We start from the raw sequence: 25,577 nt of genomic DNA, 5'->3' as shown, positions 1-25,577 counted from the left end.
AATCCTGCTGCAAGCAGATGGTTCCCAATAGTCCTTGGTGACAGCAGGTGCAAAATGTGACTGGATTTGGATCTGTGCGTCATTGGCTGTTACCAAGTATACATCATCCTCCAGCAATGTTCCTTGCTTTAGCTCTTGGATAGTTTATAATGACTGATTAGGCTGATTTTTAGTATAAAACAGGCAGCCACACAAACTGCACTGAATGGATTGAGGATGACATGGTTGATTTTTGATAAAGCTTAGGAGGCATCAGTGTTTCACCTGAAAAAACTAACCCCCACTGTTGCCATTGATGCTTTCACACCCCATACTTATAGACATGATATAGGCTTTTGGGCTTATGCCTTGTCAAGAAAATAAGTTGAAATTCTTTACATTTCGCTGAGAACTGTGTTCTGCGTCATCAGAAGAAAATCTCGACTGTCCACAAGAAAGGCTTCTTAAACAATGAGCTTTGAATTTCACCTTATTCTCTTGACACGGCATAAGCCCAAAAGCCTATATCATGTCTACCCCCACTGTCCTTATCGCAGCACCATAGGTCATTGAAATCAAGTGAGAAGTGACAAAATGGAGAAAGTGCTACTGGCATGAATTTGTTTAAGGTGGATCTCAACATGCCAGGAAGTGACCCACACACTATGATTTCAGAGCTATTCACCACAGCACATATTGCATGAGAAATGTACCATCAAGCACCGAAACTGCAGTGAACTGCTGCAGACTCGAGAATATTTGAGTTATGCCTTCGTAGCCAGTCTGTCTGGCAATAGCCAGCCTCTTCTACCTGTTCAGTAGCCAGTCTGTTTAGCAATAGCCCCTTCTACCTGTTCAGCCACTTCCCTTGGTCAACTCTTGTTTGTTACTGACCTTGACGATACAGTATTAGGTTTGCAAAGTCTAAGAAGTTTTTCATTTTCATGCTCTTTGTGGCTCTTCCCTTTCTTTTACTGATACCCTCCTTTGTTGTAGGGTTGGACCTCTTCCATTTTTTCCTCTGATTTGTGTTAAGAGATGGTGGTTAACCAGTTGGATTTTCTCTTAAAACAATAACACCATCTGTCTAGATCTGTTCGGAGCCAAACCAATGGAAGTGGTTCCTCCCCCATCTGCTTAGTCATTAGGCATTTGAAAAGATGCCTCTTCAGCTTCACTCGCTGTACCGATGTCCATCTTCTCAGGCCCTCCATATTCATGACCCTTAGAGAGAGAGAGTATCGCCCAGTACTTCTGTATGGTCCGAGACATGGAATATAACCAAGAAAGAACAGCACCAGTTGCAAGTCTTTGAGAATAAAGTTTATAGAAAAATATTTAGCCCGTGGTTCGATCCTATCTCTCAGAGTTTGCAGAAAAGATCTAATTATGAGATTTACACCCTCTCTCAACAACACACTATAATGGGTGTGATAGAATCCAACAGACTGCGCTGGGCAGGACATGTACTGAGGATGCAGGATAACAGAGCACCAGTGGATCTATACAAGGGATTTCTTAATGGGAAAAGACCTTCAGGAAGACCCCAAAGCATCTGGAAGAAGAAGCTCAATAAGGTATGCCGTACCCTCCATATTGATAACTGGGAAGAGCTGGCTCAAGATCGAAAAGGGTGGAAGAGGATTGTGAGATCGGCACGGGAACTTCACGTCCCTTAGAAGCCTACGGAGTGGGCGAGTGTAGAGAGAGAGAGCATCCTAGCATTACGAAGCTCTAAGGAATTGCATCAGGGGCACATTTGAACCTAACCCATTTATATGTGGGTCCCCCAATCTTCCACAAGGGGATGTGCCCTGAAGGGGTATGGCTTCCCCTGAGGGAAGGCCACAATGTGAATAGTAGTAAATAGAGCATAGCTAGACTCAGATACAAGAAGTAAGATCTATCTTCTGAAGTATAAGGCTGGAAAAACTTCACTGCAAGGAGATTAGATTGAAACACATGAAGAGAGAAATATATTCCAGAGAATAGGACTATGATGAAGGTGTACACTCTTGAGCAACATTAGAGATACCTTGCTATTAGCATGTAGCACCCAGTTTTGCCTCGATGATGGTGGCGATGCGGCATAACATAGATTCCACAAGACACTGGAAGCATTGGGGAGTCATACTGATCCATGATCGCTGCATAGCCTCCCGTAATTCATAAAGATTAGTCGGAGCAGGATCTATGGCATGCACATCCCTCTTGACAGAATCTCAAATATGCTCAGTGGGGTTGAGATCGGGGCTCCTCAGGGGCTAGGCAAGCATCTTCATATCCATGGTGTGCTCATTAAACCATTCAGCTACAGTTCAGAAGTGATGGGCTGGAGCATTCTCTTGCTACAGATACAGATCATCTGCAGGGTCCTGGAGGCAAACAAAAGGGTGAACATGATCTGCCAGCTGGTTCCTATAATGTTCACATTAAATAAATAAATTTAACAGTCCCCATACATGGCTACCACTACCACTGGCCTAAATTGTACCCAGCTGGCAAAAGGGATCCATTACCTCGTGGTTGACAATGCACTCGTACCCGGCCATTGGCATGTGCCAATTTGACTCTTCTGTGTAGGCGACCTTTTTCCATGCTTCAGGCATCCAATGACAGTGTTCCTTTGCCCATGTCATTCATCGTTCCTTGTGACGGGTGTTGAATAGAGGTACCTTCATAGGATACTTGCTTCTGTACTCCAAGGTGAGGAAATGGTTCTGGACAGTATGGTTGCTCACACATCATTGTTGTCCAGCATTGAATTGATGATTGATGTGCTGCACTGTGGTCTGTCTGCTCTTATGATCTGAGCTAGCCGATGGTGACCCCTATCATCAGTGCGTTGTACACCATGACACTTGACTCTGGCTGTGGTGGTTTTGCCCAAATCCATGTACTCGCGGTATACTCTTGATACAATGGCCCTTGGAAAGCCCAATGCCTGCACAACTTCAGAGATGGAGCGCCCCATACGTCAGGTGTCGGCAATCTGGCCGCGATTAAATGTGCTGAGATCTCATGTCTTACCTATTCTGTAGTCAATGTTACTCACACACACCTGTACAAGGTCTGACGTCCTCACTGTTATGTGGCACACCCTCCTATTACATTTGCTGGGCTGAGCACAGCACCAGTGCAGAGGAACAGCAAAATATCCATCAGGACCAAACTTAACATCTTTGAAAGCAATGTAAAATTTGCACTGGAAAGAATCGTACCAAAGCACTGTTCATTTTTTGAATGCATTGTGAGACATCTTATATAGCTCCTCCACCTTTAGCAACTACACTGTCTAAGTAGGTGAAACTATACACATCCTTGATTTCTTCGTTGGGTGTGATTTGGTGGTATTAATCCATTTTAGTCTTTTTCAAGTTAATCAAGAGTCCTACCTTCTTGGCCTATTCTATCAAGTCTTCGAGCTTTACTTGCATATCACTATGTACTTGAGGAAGGAGAGAGGAGTCATCAATAAAATCAAGGTCTTCCAAACTGTTGACTAAATCCCATTAGATGTCACATTTCACATTGTTAGTCACTCTCTGCATTACAGCATCAATCACAATCAGAAATATGGTAGTTGACAGAATAATCTCCTGAATGCACAGATATCAGTTTGGACACACGGCCGTTATGAATGACTGTCATGTTTAATCATGGTACGGTACATTTCTCAAATGAGTTTAGTGATTTGTGCTGGCACTCCATAATGCTGTATATCCTTCCACATGGCTTCTCTGCTGATCAAGTCCAAAGCTTTCTCGAAGTCAGTGAAAACTGCATCTAGATGAGATGACCGTTCAGAGCACTGCTCCCAGATTGTCCGCAAGGTGTTGATTTGGTTGATGCATGATCGATTTGAGCAAAAGCCTGCCTGCTCGCTCTGAAGCCTGGAAGTTGATATATTCCTTAATCCTGTTCAACAGGACCAATAATCCTGTTCAGCAGGACCAATAAAGACTTCACTTAGGATGGAAAGCAGCATGATACACCTACAAATGTCATGATTGGTTTTATCTCCCTTTTTTTTGGGGCAACTTTACGCCAACAGAACACATCTCTAATCATTTAGCATATTTCCATTAGTCCATAAATGGGGGTTGCAATATGTTGGCTGTGGTGTCTGCATTGATCTTCATCACTTCCAGGGCCGGGCTGAGTGGCTCAGACGGTTAAGGCGCTGGCCTTCTAACCCCAACTTGGCAGGTTCGATCCTGGCTCAGTCCGGTGGTATTTGAAGGTGCTCAAATACGACAGCCCCGTGTCAGTAGATTTACTGGCACGTAAAAGAACTCCTGCGTGACAAAATTCCGGCACCTCGGCGTCTCCGAAGACCGTAAAAGTAGTTAGTGGGACGTAAAGCAAATAACATTATTATTATCATCACTTCCAGTGGAATGATATCAGATCTTTCTGCCTTACTGGAATACAACTCTTTTAGTGCCTACCTGATTTCTACCACTGTTGGAGTGCTGGTTTTCATCCTTAGGACAGGCTTTAACTCTTCATCATCTACTTCGTCATCAGCCTGAACATCCAGAGAATGGTTTAGAATTACAGAAAAATGTTCCTGTTAACATTTCAGCAAAAGTATCTTTCGATGGACTGGAAATTCTAGCCGATATTTATGTTGATAATTTAGAAAAGACTAGAATCATTAACAACATTAAAAGGATTTTCTTTTGTGTGAGATATGTTGATGATATTTTTGTAAAAATTGACCGACAGTTTTCTAATAGTTCTGTAATTTGGAGCAGCTGAATTCTTCAGACCCATTCATTAAGTTTACACTATAGTCTGAAACTAATAGGTTACTTAACTACCTGGATCTTACTGTTACAAGAAATGGGAATATTCTGTTTTTTAATATTTTCAGGAAACTGATCCAGACATTAAATACAATCAGACAGGATTCCCTTCATACAGGAATCGTAAGAGAGCTAATTCTTTTTTTTTTTTTTTTTTTCAGTCTGGTCTACAGAGCATTTAATGTTTCCTTTTCACAATAAATTTAAGAAAGAAATCCATACCATTTATTCAGGTGCAGTCAACAACGGTTATAAAAGATGTTTTGTTGACAGAATCATTAATCAAATAGAAAAATAAAACCCACTAGCACATTTATTAGAGATCCTAAAGATGAAAAGAAAAAGTATTTCACATGTTGTTTGGGTCATCAGTCCATAGACTGGTTTGATGCAGCTCTCCATGCCACCTTATCCTGTGCTAAGCTTTTCATTTCTACACAACTGCTGCATCCTATATCTTCTCTAATCTGCTTGTCATATTAATACGTTGGTCTACCCATACTGTTTATACTGTCTACACTTCTCTAAAAAAAAAAAAAAAAACAGCCGAACAAGTCTTGTGTGTCTTTAGATGTGTCCTATTATTCTTTCTTCTGGTCAAATTTTGTCAAATCGTTCTCCTCTCATCAATCTGATTTAGTACCTCTTCATTTGTAATCCGATCTCTCCATCTCACCTGCAGCATTATTCTGTAACACCACATTTCAAAGGCTTCTATTATTTTTCTTTCTGAGCTAGTTATCATCCATGTTTCACTTCCATAAAAATGCCATGCTCCATACAAAAGTTTTCTGTTCCTTTATCAGTGTTTGAAGTGAGCAAATTTCTTTTCGTAAGAAAGGCCTTCCTTACTTGTGCTATCTGCATATTATCCCCTCCTTACTTCTACCATTCTTAGTTATTCTACTACCCAAGTAACAGTATTCATCTACTTCCTTTAAGATTTCATTTCCTAGTCTAATATTTCCTGCATCACCTGACTTTGACTGCACTCCATTACTTTTGTTTTGGACTTACTTATTTTCATCTTGTACTCCTTACCCAAGACTGTCCATACCATCCAGCAATTTCTCCAGATCTTCTGCAGACTCAGATAAAATAACAATGTTGGGTATTCAGCCCAAAGGCTGGTTTGATCCGTTACAGCTCCACCAACAGCTGTCATAGATAGCCTAGGTGTCACTGAAGAGGCATACTAGGGAAATGAGGAGTGAGGTAGTTTCCCGTTGCTTTCCTCACTGAGCCAGTAGTTGCTATTACATATCAGTCTGCCAAGCCCACTGCAATGCATTCACAAACCGACCCTATAAGTGATATTTTCACACCATTCATAACAGGGACTGGCTGCATAAGGAACGGTATTACTAGAATCGCTCATACCTCAGTCACTCTCATATTGTCAGCGCCAAGGAAGAGACTGAGACAGGTCAATAAAAGTAAAATATTTATTCTAGCCCATACCAGAAGATGTAGTGCACTGTAAACACTACATCCTGCCAGCAAAGGCATAAAATAACAATATCATCAGCAAATCTCAGAGTTTTGATTTCCTCTCCTTGGATATATAATAACGATAATATTTACCAGACCACTACTATTTTTAAGAAACCTAATATCAACATAGTTTTTAGGACGAACAATACAAATTCCATTTTATTCCATTAACACATATAGCGTTAATAATAATACATTCCAAAAATTGATAGTTTACAAACTTAAGTGCTTCAATGCGATGCCAGCTATGTAGGCCAGACTGGAAGAAGTTTTAGTATCCAGTATCAAGAACATCTCAGTGCCAAGAAATACAATAGATTTTCTGCCGTGAACACCCACATGAAAGATTTCAACCATTCATTCTCTTTGCTCAGATCAGGATTTTGCTATTCTAAGCATAGAAAACACAAGGCACACCTTTAAATATATATGAAAATGTTTTCATACATCTTGATTAAAGACAGTTGGTAATCTTAATGAAGTTTCTGAAAGTCTAACATTCTTTTCAATGAATTATTCAGAATTTTTAAGAAGTAGGACAATAATCCTACAAAAATGGCGTATGGCTTTTAGTGCCGGGAGTGCCCGAGGACAAGTTCGGCTCGCCAGATGCAGGTCTTTTGATTTGACGCCCGTAGGCGACCTACACGTCGTGATGAGGATGAAATGATGATGAAGACGACACATACACCCAGCCCCCGTGCCAGTGAAATTAACCAATTAAGGTTAAAATTCCCGACCCTGCTGGGAATCGAACCCGGGACCCCTGTGACCAAAGGCCAGCATGCTAACCATTTAGCCCCTTATGTTGTCCTGCACCCTGTAGTCTTCCTCCACTTCCCCTGTGCCTCCGCTCAAAAAGGTGGCTCCACAGCAGTTACAGATTAGTATTCATTCCAGCACAGTGTCGGCAGTAAAGCACAACTCATCCAATGGAGCCTTTTATCCAGTCCTCTGGTGTTCTGTTCCCTTCCCAAATGACAGAAAGTACTATATACAGCCATTATAACTGAGCAAGTTGGCTGTGTGTTGGGGGTGCACAACTATGAGCTTGCATTTGGGAGATAGTGGGTTTGAACCCCCTGTCAGCAGCCCTGAATGTGGTTTTCCGTGGTTTCCCATTTTCACACCAGGCAAATGCTGAATGCTGGGGCTGTACCTTAATTAAGACCACAGCCGCTTCCTTCCTGCTCCTAGTCCTTTCCTATCCCATAGTTGTCATAAGACCTATCTGTGTCGGTGTGACATGAAACGTAAGTGTACAACCGTTGTATGCCTTGTACTCAAGCTACCTTTATCATGTCAGCAGTGAGATCATTAAACCCTGCGGACATACATACCCTTTCTCAGTTCAGACTCCACTTCTAGCCTCCCCCTTTGGGTGGGCGCGGTAGAATAATACCCACCGTATCCCCTGCCTGTTGTAAGAGGCGACTAAAAGGGACCTCAGGGGATCTGAACATTGGAGCGTAGGTTGGCGACCATGGGGCCCTCAGCTGAGTCCTGGCATTGTTTCCACGTACTTGTACCAGGCTTCTCACTTTCATCTGTCCTATCCAACTTACCTTGGTCAACTCTTGTTCTTTTCAGACCCCGACGGTATTAGGTATGAAGACCGTGGCCCTTGTCTTCCTTTGGCCGATAACTTAATTTTTCAAAGTGTCGGACTCCTTCCATTCTTTTCTCTCTGATTAGTGTTATACAGAGAATGGTTGCCTAGTTATACTTCCTCTTAAAACAATAATCACCACCACCACCACCACCACCACCACCACTTCTAGCCATGTTAGCTGGTGGTTGTGCTCCATCACTCGCACTTAAGCTGCAAACTTCAGTGATGTAATTTCCAAGACTTTCTCCATTTAATAAAATATTGAAGTAGCTCTTCATTTCTTCTCTGATACCTTGGTCTGTCTTCACCAGGTTCTCATTATCAGTTTCTAGTGCAAGGATATTGTCATGCTCTCTTCCTCTGTTTTTGACTACTTTATAAAGCAAATTCCTATTACTTGCACATTCTTCTGTTAGCCTGGTAGTGAACTCGTCCCAACACTTTCCCTATTCTTCTTTAAGCAGTCGCTTCACAAATAGTTTCTTATTCTGGTACTCCTGTGCCAGCTACTGAATTTCATCTTGGTTTGACTGATTTCTGTTTTTCATTAGCTAGCCCCTCCTTTGCTGCATTTCTTTTTTTCACAATCGTTTTCACCCTCTCATTCCACCATGCATGGTGTTTCTTTCTCCCTGAATATTGCATTTGTCTTTCCACATAGTGATTTGCTTCCGAGACCACTATACACATATATAGTATATGTGACAACAATTAATGGATTATCGACAAAAGAGCTTTATTTAAAGCAAACATAAATATTTTGACAACAGTAAAAAACAAAAAAAATTCACACTAAATACATTAGTTTGTCATACTATGTTACATATGTTTATAACAGTTAAGTTTTCTTATCAAATCAGTTATACCGTACTTTGTCAAGGTACTTCGGTTCTTTTTTTTCACTGCACTTAAGTTACATGTTGTACTGTTTGTCAAAGAATAACTAACCTAAAACTAACCTCATGGTGCTACAGCCCTGAAGGGCCTTGGCTTACCAAGCAACTGCTGCTCAGCCCGATGGCCTGCAGATTATGAGGTGTCGTGTGGTCAGCACGATGAATCCTCTCAGCCACTATTCTTGGCTTTCTAAACCGGGGCTGCTATCTCACTGTCAGATAGCTCCTCAATTCTAATCACGTAGGCTGAGTGGACCTCGAATCTGCCCTCAGATCCAGATAAAAATCCCTGACCTGGCTGAGAATCAAACCCGAGCCTCCGAGTAAGAGGCAGGCATGCTACCCCTACACCACGGGGCTGGCAGTGTCAAAGAATGGCCATAACATATTACTCAGTTAATCTGTTCTACAGAAATACAATATTTTCATGCAGTGGAATTCACACACCAACATGCGCATCAAATAAAGAGGAAACAGAATTGGAAGTGGCATGGTATTCTAAGCGGATCATAGCATTAACATTTTTGCCATCTGTTGTACAACATAAGAGTTGTAACTCCAAGATGGCAACAGTTTGAATTTATTTCAATATATATTTTATCATAATATGCACCCAATGTTTTAAAAAGAATCCAGAACTCACACAGGAATTTTACTGAAACAGCTGAAACAATATTTCCACACTTGAATCCAGAACACTCTGGAAATTTTGGTAATCATACTGAAGACCATGCTGAAAAAAGGAGAGTCTCTACTTATGCTATTAAAAAAAAAAATTAAAACCAGTACTTAAAGAAATTGTATGTAAAAGATAAGTGTTAAGAACAGGTTAAGTATGTTTTGTGTTAACTTTTGGCTTTTATATTTTTTCACAGTTCCCATGTGTCGTTTGGTGTGGAAAGTCCTCAACAGATCCAACAACAAGCTCACATCCATGTGGTGGCAAAGAATTTATACAACCAAGACACACAGCGGACACCTGTCTCGTATGGTGTTCTTGACAGACGAATGGTAAAACAGCTGAACAAGATAGTTGAATTTCAGAATCAGAGAAATCAAAGTGTACCTAAAATAAATTTGTGAAATTTCCATGACTGATCTTAAATGTCCTTATTTTTTTTGCTTGAAACATGTGAAATATTTTTGATTAATCTCTTTCAGCAAATTTTACTTTTATGAATTATCTATTCAGAGGGGTCCAAAAAATATATACATGCTATATTATCAGAAATGTATGCACAATATCAGCATAATTTGTATTAGGCCCTACTAGATTTTTGTAGGTTGTATTACTAGATTTTTGTAGGTATTAAATTATATTTGACTTTTGCAATCACTGGAAATGCTCAAAGTGTCTACCACTAGCATTCAGAAACGTCTTATTTCAGCAAACCACTGCACAAACAGTGGTGTTTAAAGTTTTCGCAAAGATTGTTTTACTGGGCGCGTCAGTTTCTTCTGTTGTGCAGGAAGTGTAGCTGGTTTTCGATGGTACAGAACATTATTCAAGGTTCCCCACAGTTGGAGGCTGAGGGAAATGTGGCGGGAACTCAACAGCACTTCATTGTCCTGTCTTACATTCTGGTAGCATGTCACCTGGATAGGCTGTTACATCATAGTGGTGCTATGATAGTGCACCATCAGTGTGGAAGTAAAATTGTTCATCCCTATGAAGTGCTCGGATGGCTGGAATAATCGATACGCCCAGCATGGAAGATACATGAGACCAGTGACCGTACGCTCAAAAGGGAGTGAACCCATTAATCCCCTGGTTGACAGTCCTCACCAGGCATTGACTCCTAGTAATAATAATAATGTTATTTGTTTTACATCCCACTAACTACTTTTTAAGGTCTTCGGAGATGCCGAGGTGCTGGAATTTAGTCCCGCATGAGTTCTTTTATGTGCCAGTAAATCTACCGACACGGGGCTGTCATATTTGAGCACCTTCAAATACCACCGGACTGAGCCAGGATCGAACCTGCCAAGTTGGGGTTAGAAGGCCAGCGCCTTAACCGTCTGAGCCACTCAGCCCGGCTTGACTCCTAGTAAATTGACTGTTTTGTCACTTGCATGTGTAGATTTTCAGGATCCCAATAAACACAATTATGATCATTAATTGTACCATTTACCTTAAATCAAACTTCATTAGACTACATAGTTGTTGTTCCTACAAACTTCACATCCTCATGTACCCTGTCTCAGAAGCTCTTTGTAAGACTGTTCAGGATCATCTGTATTTTAGGTACAGAACAATTGCAGGGGAACTCTCTTGAGAATTCATCGTTTGTTCAATCAACTAACTCCTTTCTCATGTGCACAATAGTTGTCAGACTTATGTGGTTAGTGAGTAAATTGTTATAACATCATATGTGATGACACTGGACTTGTTATTGAGTGATGTTTCCCAGATTATTCTATGTGCACATCACACACGGTGCCATCGGTTTTAAACTTGTCATGAATGTGTGCGATTGTCAGACATGTTGGTGGCTCTGCCCCAACTCATGTTGCCATCGTCATTGAACTTCATACAAATTCTCCACTTGCAACCACTTCAAAATGATCTTGTGTTGTTTCAACATCAAGTGTACCCACACAAATTTGTTTGCCTGTCCTGACGGTCACATGGAAGTGACTCTAGCCCTCTTTAGGGATGATGAAATGCTACACTTTCCCTCCATAATTCAATTTGGGTTTTAAAAAACTTGCGTAAATAACGTCTATGGGAATATGTATACATTTTGTTTGGACCCCTCAGTATACATCACATTATAAATTTGACATATTTTTCATATGCATATTTTATCCTTTTTGTAAACCTCAACAAAAATTTGGTAGATTTGTTACTTTAAATTTAGATTGCATTTTTAAAATTTAATAATGTGATATTAATCCAATGTTACAGGGAACAAATCAGAAAGCTGCTGATTGTGAAACTTGTGGTAAAGGGCTGAGTGACTGTGTTGGACATTTTGGCTACATTGATCTGGAACTGCCAGTCTTTCACTGGGGCTACTTCCGCTCTGTTATTAATGTTCTTCAAACCATATGCAAGGTTAGTTTCTAAAAGCCAAAATATTAGTGATTTGCATCACAGTTGATCCTAACAGTTACTGGTATGGTGATGGAAATTCAGGCAGTATTATATGAGTAGGAAGTTCAATTACTCAATCAATCCTTTTGCTTCAACTGAAATAGTAAAGTTATATATATGTTCAATATGGGAGAAAGTTGAATTATAAATAGAAAGATAGGATCATGAAGGTGAACACATTATAGGATAAACACAATGATATGGCTGCATTGGAAGATGTTGGGTATTCAGCCCGAAGGCTGGTTTGATCCTCTACAGCTCCACCAACAGCTGTCATAGATAGCGTAGGTGTCACTGAAGAGGCATACTAGGGAAATGAGGAGTGAGGTAGTTTCCCGTTGGTTTCCTCAGTGAGCTAGAAGTTGCTATTACATTTCAGTCTGCCAAGCCCACTGAAATGCATGCACCAACCGACCCTATGAGCGATATTTTCACACCATTCATAACAGGGACTGACTGCATAAGGAACGGTATTACTAGAATTGCTCATACTTTCATATTGTCAAAGCCAAGAAAGAGACTAAGACAGGTCAATGAAAGTAACAAATTTATTCTAGTCCATACCAGAAGACATAGTGCACTGTAAACACTACATCCTGTCAGCAAAGGCATAGCATTGGAAGATGCAGCAATATAAATTGTCTCTATCATCTCTTTCCTTTTCCCGTGTTTCTTCTTATCCCACACTACCCACATCAATATTGAAGATCTTTTATGCAACCTCCAATTTTCTTTCAACTGCTATATTCACACAATTTTTCAATATGGGGGACACTTTTCTGACGTTTGTAGGCATTCGTTTACAACCGGGGTTGTCAAGTTAGCCTGATTGAGTGCTTATATCTCCTACCCAGACAAAGAACATAAATTTTCTGCCTTGCTCCTATCTGAATAATGTATGAAATATCTACATTACCTCTATTACATCTGTTATTCAAGAGGAAGATCAAAAAAGAGTATTATTTTACAGAACTGTCAGAAATTATAGTTAGGTATATCAAAGAATTTCATCTGTTGGAAAATGCTTCTTTATTTCTCATGAGTTTAAAAACTTATTTTTAGTAAGCAAAGATAATCTTTTCATATGTACTTTCATTATCTAATTTCAGGCTTACGTTTTAAAACATATAATTTTTTTGTTTTTTTAGTCTTGTTCCAGGGTTATGTTGGACGTTAAAAGTAGAAAACAGTTTATAAATAGAGTAACGAATCAGGCGTTACCATATCTCACTCGCAAAGCGCTACGAAAGCAGATATTGGATATCGCCAAGAAGATCACTGTTTGCCCTCATTGTAAGGAATTGAATGGGATGGTAAAGAAGGGACCTGGCCTTTTGAAGATCGTCCATGAAAAGTACCGTTCTGCTAAGAAAACAGACCCAGTTATAGTGCACAAATTAGGTGAGTAAAATATACCTAGTTTTTCTGGTAAAAAGCTAGCTTATAAGGGAATAAGATCCTCCCAAAATTTAAATGATGTATCACCTACTGTATAGACCCTTATGAATGAAGTTCTATTGGAACTTGCCTTTGCATTCGTAGAACCATTCTGAGTTACAGTCAGCCATACCGCGATCAACAAGAAAACCAGCCATGCTTTATCCCTTTCAGACCATGTACGCACAATTGTACGGGTTCGTATTTTATTGATGTCTGAGCTTATTTGACGTTTTCTTGGAACTAGACCGGGATGCAGTGCTTATGCAGGACACGTAGCATGTACTTCAGTTGTTTTTATTTAGCGCTTGACCACCAGGGGACAGGAAGAAGAGCTTAAAAATACAGTTCATCGGCAAGATGGCGTGAAGCAGTAATGCCTAAAGTAAATGTTTATTTATTGCATTCATATTCATCTAGAAGATTTACTGAATATCAGAATATAATAAATGAAGTGTGTAAATTGTTTAGCAAACGTAAATTGTCAACTTAAAACATTGTTTGTAATACCATGAGGTTTTTGAATGTTGATACGCACAATTGTGCAGGCTAGGTTTCCCTACAGGCAATGCGTGCCCGAGGGCTGGGTGCTGCCACCAAAATGACTGTGAAAGCAGAACTTGTACTCTAGTGAGAAATGAAATGTAATTGTTTAAAATCGATCCACACTGTAAAATAGAACATTTGATCATGTACATATGTATATTCACATGTACTGAGCTGAATTTTTTATTTTTTGTAAGTAGTGAATTAAGTCCTGACACACACAATTGTGTGGGTTCTGTTTTTCAGCCGATAGTTCTTATTTTGTAAAATAAACTGTAAAAACATGTATTTGAGAGCATTTTAGTAAGTTTTTGACATACAGACAAAAATTCACACCTCCAGTTTTCTTTCAGGCCTGACGACAAGGTGTTGCCGCCGAAAGGGCAGTATAAGCAAAACTCATCCTCATTGTAGAAAATGTAATGTTTACTGGTGTTTGAATGAAGATTGAATTGTTTTAAAATTATTCCCCACTGTAAAATAGAACATTTGATCAAGTACATATGTATATTCACATGCATTGAGGTAATTTTTTTTTTTTTGTAAGTAGTGAATTAAGTCCTGACATGCACAATTGTGCAGATGCTTTTCTTTCAGTTGTTAATTTTTATTTTGTAGAATAAACTAAAATATATGTATTTAAGAGCATTTTAGTCAGTTTTTGATGTACAAACAAAAATTCACACCGCCAGTTTTCTTTCAGGACTGAGAGGGTTACGGGATATAAATTTCATGTTAATTGGTCTGTATTGAACTGTGATTACATTAATAGTTAAATAAATTTTATCATTTCCACCTTTTCAATACAAAGCCTTGTAACGTGTTTACATTACAAGTTAATTTAATTTGGTACTAGTTTCGACCTAAAGTCAAGGTCATCATCAGCCATAACACAAATTATGCAATATATCAGATAGTCCAAAAATAGTGCACAAATACAATAACATTAAAATAAACATGTGAGAGTTAAAATTAGACAGATTTTGAATATTGTAGTGTACTGTTACAAAGTTAAAACTGAAGATAAAGGGTGTTCACAATGATATTAAAAATTAAATTGTGCACACAATACGTTAAAATAAGGCACCTGGATGCTGCTAAAGAATGTTTCTAGTTAATTATTCTTGATGCTGAAGAAGATGGAATGCAACACATTTTCAAGAATCTCAAGGTCTCTGAAGTACCTATGCGTTACGGTCACTTGCAATTTTTAAGAACAAAACTTCAACCCTTTGTAGTTTTGATCGTACCAGGCTAATAGTTTGCCATGTCGCTGACTTCTGTTTGTACCCATCATTGATGTGTAAACTGTCATTTTTAAGTTGCTGGTAACGAAATGAACTCTTGTGAATTCATTTCCAAAGGTCCTTTTGTACAGTGCATTAGAGGTCAGCCCTCTTGGTGCTAGAACAATGATGTTGCTTCTTTTGCTGATTCTTGGCATTGCTAAAGAGAGCTGACCATGAGAAAAGCAACCGGTCGTAAGATCAACATCTTCTGTCTGAAGTATTTGCCGGTGAATGCAGGTTATTAAGATACTGGATCATTGGTTTCAAGAGACAGCAACCTCCGCGCAGTCTGGTGTCCAATTTCTGAATTAACCAGAACCTACTGAACAGCATTCAGCCGGTTTCTGTTCTGGAACACTTTCTTTATCACATAAAAGTGTAATTTCCTGGGGAACCATAGAGTTACAAAGAAAATGGATTTTACTTTTTTTGTAGAAAAGTGAATTTTTAAGTACACTTGTTGCCTTTATTTTGTGATATGACTAACCATTTGCCTGTTTGTTTACTTTTTTAGCATTTCAATTATTATAAGTTAAGTAAATGCTTATGTATTAATGGTAGTCATCTTGAACTGGCTAATTATTGAAAAATTAGAATAGGACTGTTTTTGTGCTGAATATCCGAGACATATTCATACCAAATTTCAGCTCAATTGGTCGTCCAATCATCAGTTACCACTGATCTGCATTTAAAGCTGTCACCCAGGTGCCAGATTCCCTATCAGTTGTTTACCTAGTTTTTTTCCTTGATTGATTTCAAAGAAGTTGGAGATTTATTGAAGATCTCCCGTGGTAAATTATTCCAGTCCATAATTCCTCTTTCTATACGTGATTGAGTGAGGAAGAAATAGACACCATCTCATTTCATGCTATTACATGACTTTTTTGGAAATAACTTCCTAAGTTTTTATTTTCACGCTACATTTTAAAATAAAACATGGTCCCTCTGAGAATATTTGTGCAAATCCTGTGAAATTCCATCTTCTGATTTAGACGTATGTCATTTTGAATAACAGACAGACATCATTTCATTTTTATATATAGAGATGGGTGACGTATACTGGGTATAGCAATTTTCTTGTCCACCATTTTATTTATTATTAGTCAATTTTCATTTTTGAGATTGTATGTAATATAGGAAATGGTTGTCTGCTTTCATTTACCATATAATAATTAAATATTATATATATTTTGTAGAAATTGATTGTGATTATACAGTATTTATTAATCTGCTGTTGTACTTCCTTTACTTTCAGCTGAGTATTGTGAGGCTGTGGAGAACAACAGAGAAGTGGAGTCTGCCGTTAACAATAGTCTGATCCATATATTTAATCCTTTGGAAGTCCTGCATATCCTGGAAAGAATTCCAGAAGAAGATATCCCGTTGTTATTGATGAATCCAAATTGTGGGAAACCCAAAGATCTAATTCTTACTAGGATTCCAGTGCCGCCACTTTGTATTCGTCCATCAGTTGTGTCTGACTTAAAATCTGGAACGTAAGTTGATAGGCAAGCATTTTGTGCCTCAAAATAGCTTACTTTTCTTTTGAACGTTTGGGACGAAAGCATAATTTCAGATGTGAGTGAGATATTGCACTGTGGTTGCCATTGCTGGTAGTCAAGCAGTACATGAAATCTCATACATTGAAGATTATTTATAAAATGAGTAATTTTGGGTTCCGAACTATCTCATTTTGTGATGAGGAACTTTAGCTCAAACCGTACTACAAACTAGGAAATATTATGCAGTTGCAAGCAGCAATTGTGACCTGTTTTTTTTGCGGGGGTGGTTTGAGGACTTATAGTGTGGTCGCATAAGTGAAGATTCACCTCAGAGATGTTTTATGCTGAGGTGGACATACTAAGTATATACTGTATTCTGTATAACCATGAGCATTCCAGAGAGTATTTTAATACCATCTTGTATGGAAGATGTATATTAAATATTTTATAGGCCATTTTCAGTGCATGACATTTTGTGTGCCACCCTATATTATGTTCTGTCTTAGTTAAGCGAGGAAGTGACCATATATAAACACATGGTAATAATTATCATCCTTGAACTGATGTGAACTGAACAATTTATCCATATTCTCATTTATAAGCATTGCCGTTTAAAAATTTAAAGTCCTTCGTATTTTTAAGAAAATAATTGATATATATATAAGGGCTCTAAATTTATTGGATATCTGTGAACAGAGAAGAAAAGAATGACTTTCTGTTCCTAGCTGTATCAGTTGTATCTTTCTGTAAACACAGATTGAATGTAAAATACTTGAATCCTGTTCATTGCATCATCCTTGGTATAAGAACCATTCGCATTGATTAACATATATATAATTACCGTATTTCACCGCATAATCGTCGCCACCGCGTAATTGTCGCATCCTTTATTTTCAATTCAAAAATCGGATTTTAAAAGTTCATCAATAATCGTTGCATGTCCAAATTTTTTTCATCACTCTGTTTAGAAGTTAAATGGAACCCCAATGTAAGTTCCATATGAATGCGCAGTTTAAATACGTGTGTGGATTATGGGAAATTTGGCAACAGAGTCAAGTTTGCGAGGTGTCATACAACATTAATAAATAGTGCTGGTATACGTACGATACATGGATCATCGGTAATTTGACAACGTGGTCGTAAGACTATGTACAATTTATTCACCAGTGACATATTATGAGTTCTCATTTGAAATATGTAAGGCTGCAAGTTGTCACTTATCGGCAACCTCAGCGGGAAATACCGGCACCACACACTTGTTTTCTAGTACGGCTTCCAAAGCCTTGCAATCAGGGGTACACTGGTATTGAAAGCAAACGACAAAATGAGTCCTTGAGAATCTAATTCACAAAAAAGGAAGTTAATATTTGCTCTTATCAACGGTACACATCAGAACATTGTCATGTTATTGAAGTCTGCTCTAATACACAATCAAACGTTCCGGTACTGGGGAATTTACGAGTAGGTACAGCCTGCTTGCAACCCTTTTACTTCACCTCAAGTGGACTTCTCCATGTTGAGGGGGTATGTAGATTTTTCCCGTTTCCCATCTCGTGGAGGTATCGACTGCTCTGGGATGTACAGGTGGATGTGTGTGTTTGTGAGTGACTTGATTACTGTAGACATGTGTGCGTAAGGATGTAAGTTTTATTTTGTTTAGGGGGCGTTATAAAATATTTTGTTTTTGAATACAATAATACTGAACAATTACGGACAGTAATTTACATACCAACACATTAACGTGTGAAGCATATATTTGTAATTATAGAAACTATTCTGCAGCCTTTACGCTAAAGGTAAATTGTCTTTGATGAAGAGCATAGTAACAGAGCTGTGGAAAGAAAATTTTCAGTGAGTGGAGACTTGGTGCATTACTGGGGGATATTAAAAGACAAGCTAAAAAATACAAACTATTCTAAAAGCGCGTTTAGATGTCCAGAAACAGGGAAGTGTCCGAAAATTGACGAAGAGGTGTTTGTGTACATCAGTGAAATACATAACGGTGGCTGCAGTGTATCATATGAAGTGTAACAAATGAAGGCATGGAAGGTAGCGTGCGAACACAACATTCCCATAACTCAGTTTAAGGTGAGTCGTGGGTGGGTTATATGTTTCATGCAATGACACAATCTGTCGGTGCGAAGGAGAACAATAACATGTCACAAATTGCTTGATTACACGGACAGGATTGTAAATTTTAACCTATTTGTCTTAAGTTAGCACAAGGAAACTTCATACTTACTTTCTCAAATCAGTAATGCTTATCAGTCTTTTTTGATGTTCCTTGCAACAGCACTATTGTGCTAAAAGGATCATGGAATGTATATTTTAAGAAAATCAGCGCTAGTGAGAAATGACAATGCACAGTTCACGGAAGAAAGTTGCCACCTTACATCATTTTCATTATCGCTTCTTGGCAAGAGGAAAACAATGCCTAAGCAAATAGTTTCACCGTGGAATTCATGTACAAGTGCAATGAAAGGGTTGGATGGTCGTAGAACTCATGCTAGAGTGGGTTAAAACTGTGTTGGATAGAAGACCCAGTGCACTAGTGAAACAGCTGGCTCTGCTTATTTTAGATAGATTCCGAGGTCACCTCGTGAACAAAGTGAAGCAAATTCTCAATGAAAATAACACACAACAGGTAGTCATTCCCGGCGGCCTGACAGCTACTTTGCAGCCACTGGACATATATGTATTCAGAAACCACTTACGTTGATTTTATGAGTTGATGATGAGCGGCGATCAGCAATTGACGCCTGCTGGAAATATTAGGTGTCTTTCGTTCGACTTATTATGCTCATGTTCAGTGAAGAGTTGAGACCTTATACCACCTGAACTAGTCTCGAAGAGACCTGGATTTCAAACTCTCTAAACGGATCCGAAGACGACGTAGTTAGGCACAGTGGCGAAGAATCTGATACTGGTATGAGCAGCAGCGAGGATGGTGCATCAGATACCGAAACCAGCGATATCAACACAGAAGATTTGAAGTAAATTTTTACTGGGATATCCGTATTTCACAATAATGCAATAATTTTTGCTAGTGTAATATTTTAACTTTAATGTTCCGATTAATGGCGATTAACTTAATAAGTTTGTTTTTATTTTCAGATTGGAGAAACATTCGCCAGACTGTTGCAAATAAATTATGAATTTTGTATTGGAATATTTGAATTATTTTGATGTATATACGCAATTATTACCTACAACTTAAACTTGTATACAATACAGTTTAGTTATAAATTAATTGTTTCAGTAATACAAATACTGGTATTTAAATATTCTTTGCATAATGTTGATATAAATTTACTCATTTGGGACAAATATTTCAGGTTCCCTATGGGAATCAACATCTATATCATCTGCTGGCCAGGCAGGCATCAATCTTTGGTAATGAGACTAAGTCTCTCATAGTGCATTGGCACTGCCGGTAGCTCAAAGTAGCCTATGCAGTGGCCTCCACGGTATGCACTAGCCATGCGTCTTGGTGGGTGTGCTATTTACCAATTGATAAGCCCAACTTAGCACATTGGGGCAAAACTCTGGCAACCAGGAATGAGTTAGCTGGGAAATTTATGTCCAATAACGGACCATTTATATTGGTAATTTTTTCGAAAAGTTTGGTATAAAAAGTGCGACGATCATTCGGTGAAATACGTTATATCTTTGAGAAGACAGTCTGCTTCTTTCTTCTTCTTGCATATATTTTCAGAAGCTTTTCTATATCTGCATATAATTGTATACCACAAATCTCAAGAAAAGAAAATTTTACACTAGAAGTATGACACAGAAATATGTGGAATATAAGCATTTTATTATTATTAACTTCATTGGCCATTTTGGACTATGTGAGTCGTTCCATGTTCAATTTCTCTTAGTTTGTACTGTTTGGTTCTTGTCACCTGCCCAGTACTTTTTCATTCAGTCCAATTTTTATTCATTTAGAAAGCAGACGCTTTTGGATGCTCATTTATATATGAGGTTCTTTTATATATATATATATAGAGAATGCATTTCTGAAGTTAACCCTATACTGTACTTGTGAGGAGCAGTCAGATAGACCACAAGAACATTTTCAAATTTTTATTTTATTCCCTCTGTAGTTGATTTCTAACAATTCTTTTGTCTACCTTCCTCACGTGTGGCCTTGAGTCACTGCACAGCTCAGTATTACTCCAGCTGTTGATGCATGTGGTTGATTGTGTAGTAAAGGTTTTGAACTGTATCACAGACTGCATCTCAGTGTTTACGTTCCATATTGACCTTGTAGATGAGTGGGGGGCCTCCTGAATTTACTTAAGTAGGAGACCAAAGATATGAAAGTATTGTACAGTCGTGGCTTGAGGAGGATACAGGTGATACTGAAACATTTTTTGATGAAGATTTCTATATTACAAACAGTGACAATATTTCGGATAGTGAATTTTACGTGTGGCATTATTGATCATACAAAAGAAGAAAATAATGAGGCTGCAAATGTTGCGGATAGCACCTCTTGTAGAGCATGCTGTGGAGAAAACAGGTATAAAGGGTCACGTGAGCCATTCTTGAGGAGAAGCGGTATGCAAAAGCATAAAACATGGTGATTCACTTACCTGGGCTAAAAGGTCAAGCATACATTGGAAACCGAGCTGATCCTGATGAGGTATGGAAGCTTCTATTTACTGATATGTTGTAGGGTATGCTTGTATGGACGAATGTAAAACTGACAATGAAGAGATGGAAATTTGCTGGGCTGAGTAGCTCGGACGGTAGAGTGCTTAGCCCAACCTGGCTCAGTCCGGTGATATTTGAAGGGGCTCAAATATGTCACCCTCGTGTTGTAAAACAACTCCTGAGGGACAAAATTCCTGCACTTCGGCGTCTTTGAATACCATGAAAGAAGTTAGTGGGACGTAAAAACCAATAGCATTATTACATAGACAGAAGCATTTGTAGAACTCCTATTCTGCAGTTTTCAAATCGACTCATGAGAATACCATGGCACTGTTCACTGTAGACAGCTTGAGGAGAGATGTATTGTATTTTGATGTTTCATGAGTGAGCATAGATTTAATATGCCACAATTTGACAATCTTGCTACCAGGAAAGATCATTGAAGAAATGATCCAGCAGCTGCCATCTTGGAACTGTTTGAGAAGGTCATGGGAAACAGTCAAACTCTATACACTATAGAAACTGGTGCCCGTACGGACAAGACATTAACGAATTTTCGCGATTGTTAAGTTCAAGGTATATATGCTGAATAAATCTGTGAAGTACGGTATAAAGCTCATGTGCTTCACAGATGGTAGGAATGGGTATTTCTTCACTGGCTACGTTTACATCGGGAAGAATTCAGATGGAGTTGAAAACAGAAAGTTCTCCAAGACATCCTAAACTATTTTACGCCTGACAAAGCACATTCAGGGTTATAACTGGAATTTCACTGTACTGTAGATAACTGGTTCATGTCCATAGATCTGGTACAGTTTCTAAGAAAGGGAGGACTGTCCTTTGTTGAAACTGCAAAAGTATAAAATAGAAATTCTGAAGTAGTTCCTCTCCAACACGCTTAGAGCAATTGGTTCCTTCTTACTTCATTTTATCAAGGATTTGACTTTAATGTCACATAGGCCAAAAGGATGCAGAGTAGGGCTCAATGCATCTCGAAAAATCCTTTGACAAAGGGACAGGAAAGACTGAAAGTAAGAAATCCTATAATCTCAGCAAAGGAGGAGTCAAGTCAAGATGAAACGTGTGCTAATTACTGGAGTAATCACTGGACAAGGAGATATTCAACTGCTGATTTTTACAAGATGTAATTTGTTTGAATGCTAATATCTTGTACAGTTCGTACAAAGATAACTCAGAAATGAGCAGATTAGATTTTACTGAAGATTCTAACACATAGTCTTGTAAAACCACAGTTTGGAATATGGGTCACAAATTCTCAGATAAGCTGAGAAGCAAGAGCATGCATAGGGAGGGTGCTTGCAAGTGAAAGAAAAAATGCCCTACGCAGAGGACAGGAGACTTTAGAAAAGAAAACCTTTTTCACTTTATGATCCATGGAGGGGAAAAAACTAATTACTTGTGCTATATATGCACACACACACACACGCACGCACGCACGCACGCACGCACGCACGCACACACACACACACACACACACACACACACACACACACAGAGAGAGAGAGAGAGAGTCTGTCTAGATTGTACTAAGAATGTATTGTGCACCTGAAAATTTGTGAAAGAACATTCAACAAGCAAATTAAGAATTTTGCCAAAAACAAATATTTGTTTTACCTGCTCTGGTTTTTGAGAAAATGATGTGATTTACCTTGTTTTGATGTTTAAATAATAGTTGTATAACATTTTCTTAAAGTTTTTTTTTTTTTTTAAGCCGGGCTGAGTGGCTCAGACGGTTGAGGCACTGGCCTTCTGACCCCAACTTGGCAGGTTCGATCCTGGCTCAGTCCGGTGGTATTTGAAGGTGCTCAAATACGTCAGCCTCGTGTCGGTAGATTTACTGGCACATAAAAGAACTCCTGGGGGACTAAATTCCGGCACCTCGGCGTCTCCGAAAACCTTAAAAAGTAGTTAGTGGGACGTAAAGCAAATAACATTATTAATCTTTTTAAAAATTATTTAAAACTGATTCTACTCTTCCCTATTAAGAATGAAAATGAAAAATGAATAGAATAGAATATATTTATTTATCACCTACAGGATGTCCCAATTACAGATGATGTAATAGAAAATTAAATAAACAATTAAATTAAATAATCAAATTAAATAAAAAATTAAATAATATACATATATATATATATACAAGCAGATATAAATCTTCACATGTTTTATACAGATTATTCACATGAAATAGTGTATGGCTTTTAGTGCTGAAGACATGTTCGGTTCGTCAGGTGCAGGTCTTTTGATTTGACGCCCGTAGGCGACCTGCGCATCATGATGCGGATGAAATGATGATGAAGACAAGATGTACATCCAGCCCCCATACCAGAGAAATTAACCAATGATGGTTAAAATTCCTGACCCTGCCCGGAATCAAACCTGGGTCCCCTGTGACCAAAGGCCAGCCCGCTGACGCTTTAGCCATGGAGCCGGACTATTAAGGATGAAAATATGAGCATAATAGATGTACACTTTGATTTTAGGACATATTTGTATTATTGATCTGCATTAGATTAATAAAAGTACCAATGCAAGCAATTTTAAGTTAAATGTTTGATTGCATGTGGCTATGAATAACTATGATACATTGGCGGTCTAGGAGACCTCACCTCATAACGTTTGTCCCCGAAATTCCTCCTCACAAGTCGAGGTTGAGTTTACTACTCTTGATATATGATGTATATTTACTTCTTACCTTTTTTGCTTGCTGGAACATGTTCTTTATCCATTTGGTTTGTACTATGTATGTTGGTCTAAATATTTCTCTTTGTTTTGACCAGGAATGAAGATGATCTAACAATGAAGCTTTCTGAAATCATCTTCATCAATGATGTTATTACAAAACATCGTCAGACTGGAGCTAAAATTTCCATGATTCAGGAGGATTGGGATTTCTTGCAGTTACATTGTGCGCTGTATATTAATAGCGAGACATCAGGGATACCTCTTAATATGCAGGTAAATTAGGAATAACTTACAGTAAGAATTATTCTTTACGGTTTGTGGTTTATTTCATTGCAGTATGTGAACAAATGTTGTTTCCATTGCTATTTATATTGTGTTTCATATACTGCTAATTCAGTACCACCTGGCGCACAACATTTTTTTGTTCTGCCTTGATTTGAACAAAGAAAATTTTTGTTCTTTAACATTTCTTCATAAATCCAATATTAAAGGAGATATTCGGAAATGTTCAATTCATTTGTCTTTATAACTTCGGATTCAAATTTGTATTTGGAAACCAGGTGTACTCTACTAGAAATGGGACCCTGGCTTAGTCGAAATACAAAGTTTCATAAAAATATCTTCATTGATTTTTGTTTGATGGTGGAACAAACAGGCAGAATGACAGACTAATGCAAAGTGATGTTTCACTGCTATCTGCTATTTTTGTCTCTGTTAAACCAAAACAAGCAAAGAACACACATACACTTGAATTCCAGCCAAAATCAAATAGGTGTTAGATTTATTCATATAGATTATACAAAAATATTACAGCCATTTTGTGTCCCACTAAAACACTATTATTTATTGATCAGCTGGTTCAGAAGCTGAAAGGTGACAGTCCCACCACTGAACTTACCTCCTTCTTGCCAGCAACTAGTTGGGGGGGGGCATTTCCTTGCTTTCAACTCTAACAAAGATACAATTGCATAATGGAAAAACCGCTTAAAAGAATGCACTACCCCAGGTGGTAGCTCGGAAGAGAAATCCACCATTGCGTTACGGAATGCATCGGGACCTAGGGTTCTTGGGAGTTCCAACATTTACAATAAGGATGAGTCGAAACGTCCTTGGAAGCCTTCCACACTTGAGACTGAACAGAAGTATTACAGCATGAATAAGGCTAATGAGTGGAAGAAAGAAAACATCCTGAAGTTTGCCACATGGAATGTACGAGGTATAGCTCATAACGAGGAACAGCTAGACGACATTTTGGCAAAAAAGGAAATCTCAATCGCCGTAATATCAGAGACCAAAAAGTAACTACAGGGTACAACACACACACAAAATTACGTACAGTTTTGCGCTGGCGTAACTTCCGAAAATCAAGCATAATGATTATGATACATAAACGGTTTAAATCTGCCATTACAGATTACACCTTCTGGAATGAACGAATAACAGAGATACGTCTGAAAATATCCAAAGGATACCTATCTGTAATTGGAGTGTATGCCCCAGTAGATGGTGAAGAAGACAAAAATGAAGATTTCCACAACAAACTGCAACA

The 25,577-nt window shown here is 38.5% G+C and overlaps 1 protein-coding gene across 2 annotated transcripts in view; it reads left to right on the top strand.

Annotated features, from left to right (window-relative positions):
* The window catches only part of Polr3A (RNA polymerase III subunit A), a 114,887-nt gene that overhangs the window by 5,162 nt on the left and 84,148 nt on the right, over positions 1 to 25,577 (top strand). For both annotated transcript variants that reach the window (XM_067152880.2, XM_067152878.2), the window contains exons 2-6: positions 9,668 to 9,803; positions 11,701 to 11,850; positions 13,038 to 13,290; positions 16,417 to 16,657; positions 24,124 to 24,301. In XM_067152880.2, coding sequence (XP_067008981.2) covers positions 9,668 to 9,803; positions 11,701 to 11,850; positions 13,038 to 13,290; positions 16,417 to 16,657; positions 24,124 to 24,301 — 958 coding nt within the window. The remainder of the gene's footprint in view (positions 1 to 9,667; positions 9,804 to 11,700; positions 11,851 to 13,037; positions 13,291 to 16,416; positions 16,658 to 24,123; positions 24,302 to 25,577) is intronic.

Source organism: Anabrus simplex, chromosome 8 (genome assembly GCF_040414725.1).
Source record: "Anabrus simplex isolate iqAnaSimp1 chromosome 8, ASM4041472v1, whole genome shotgun sequence".
NCBI lineage: Eukaryota > Metazoa > Arthropoda > Insecta > Orthoptera > Tettigoniidae > Anabrus > Anabrus simplex.
Note: the sequence above shows the minus strand (reverse complement) of the source record. Positions and strands in the feature narration are given on the sequence as shown.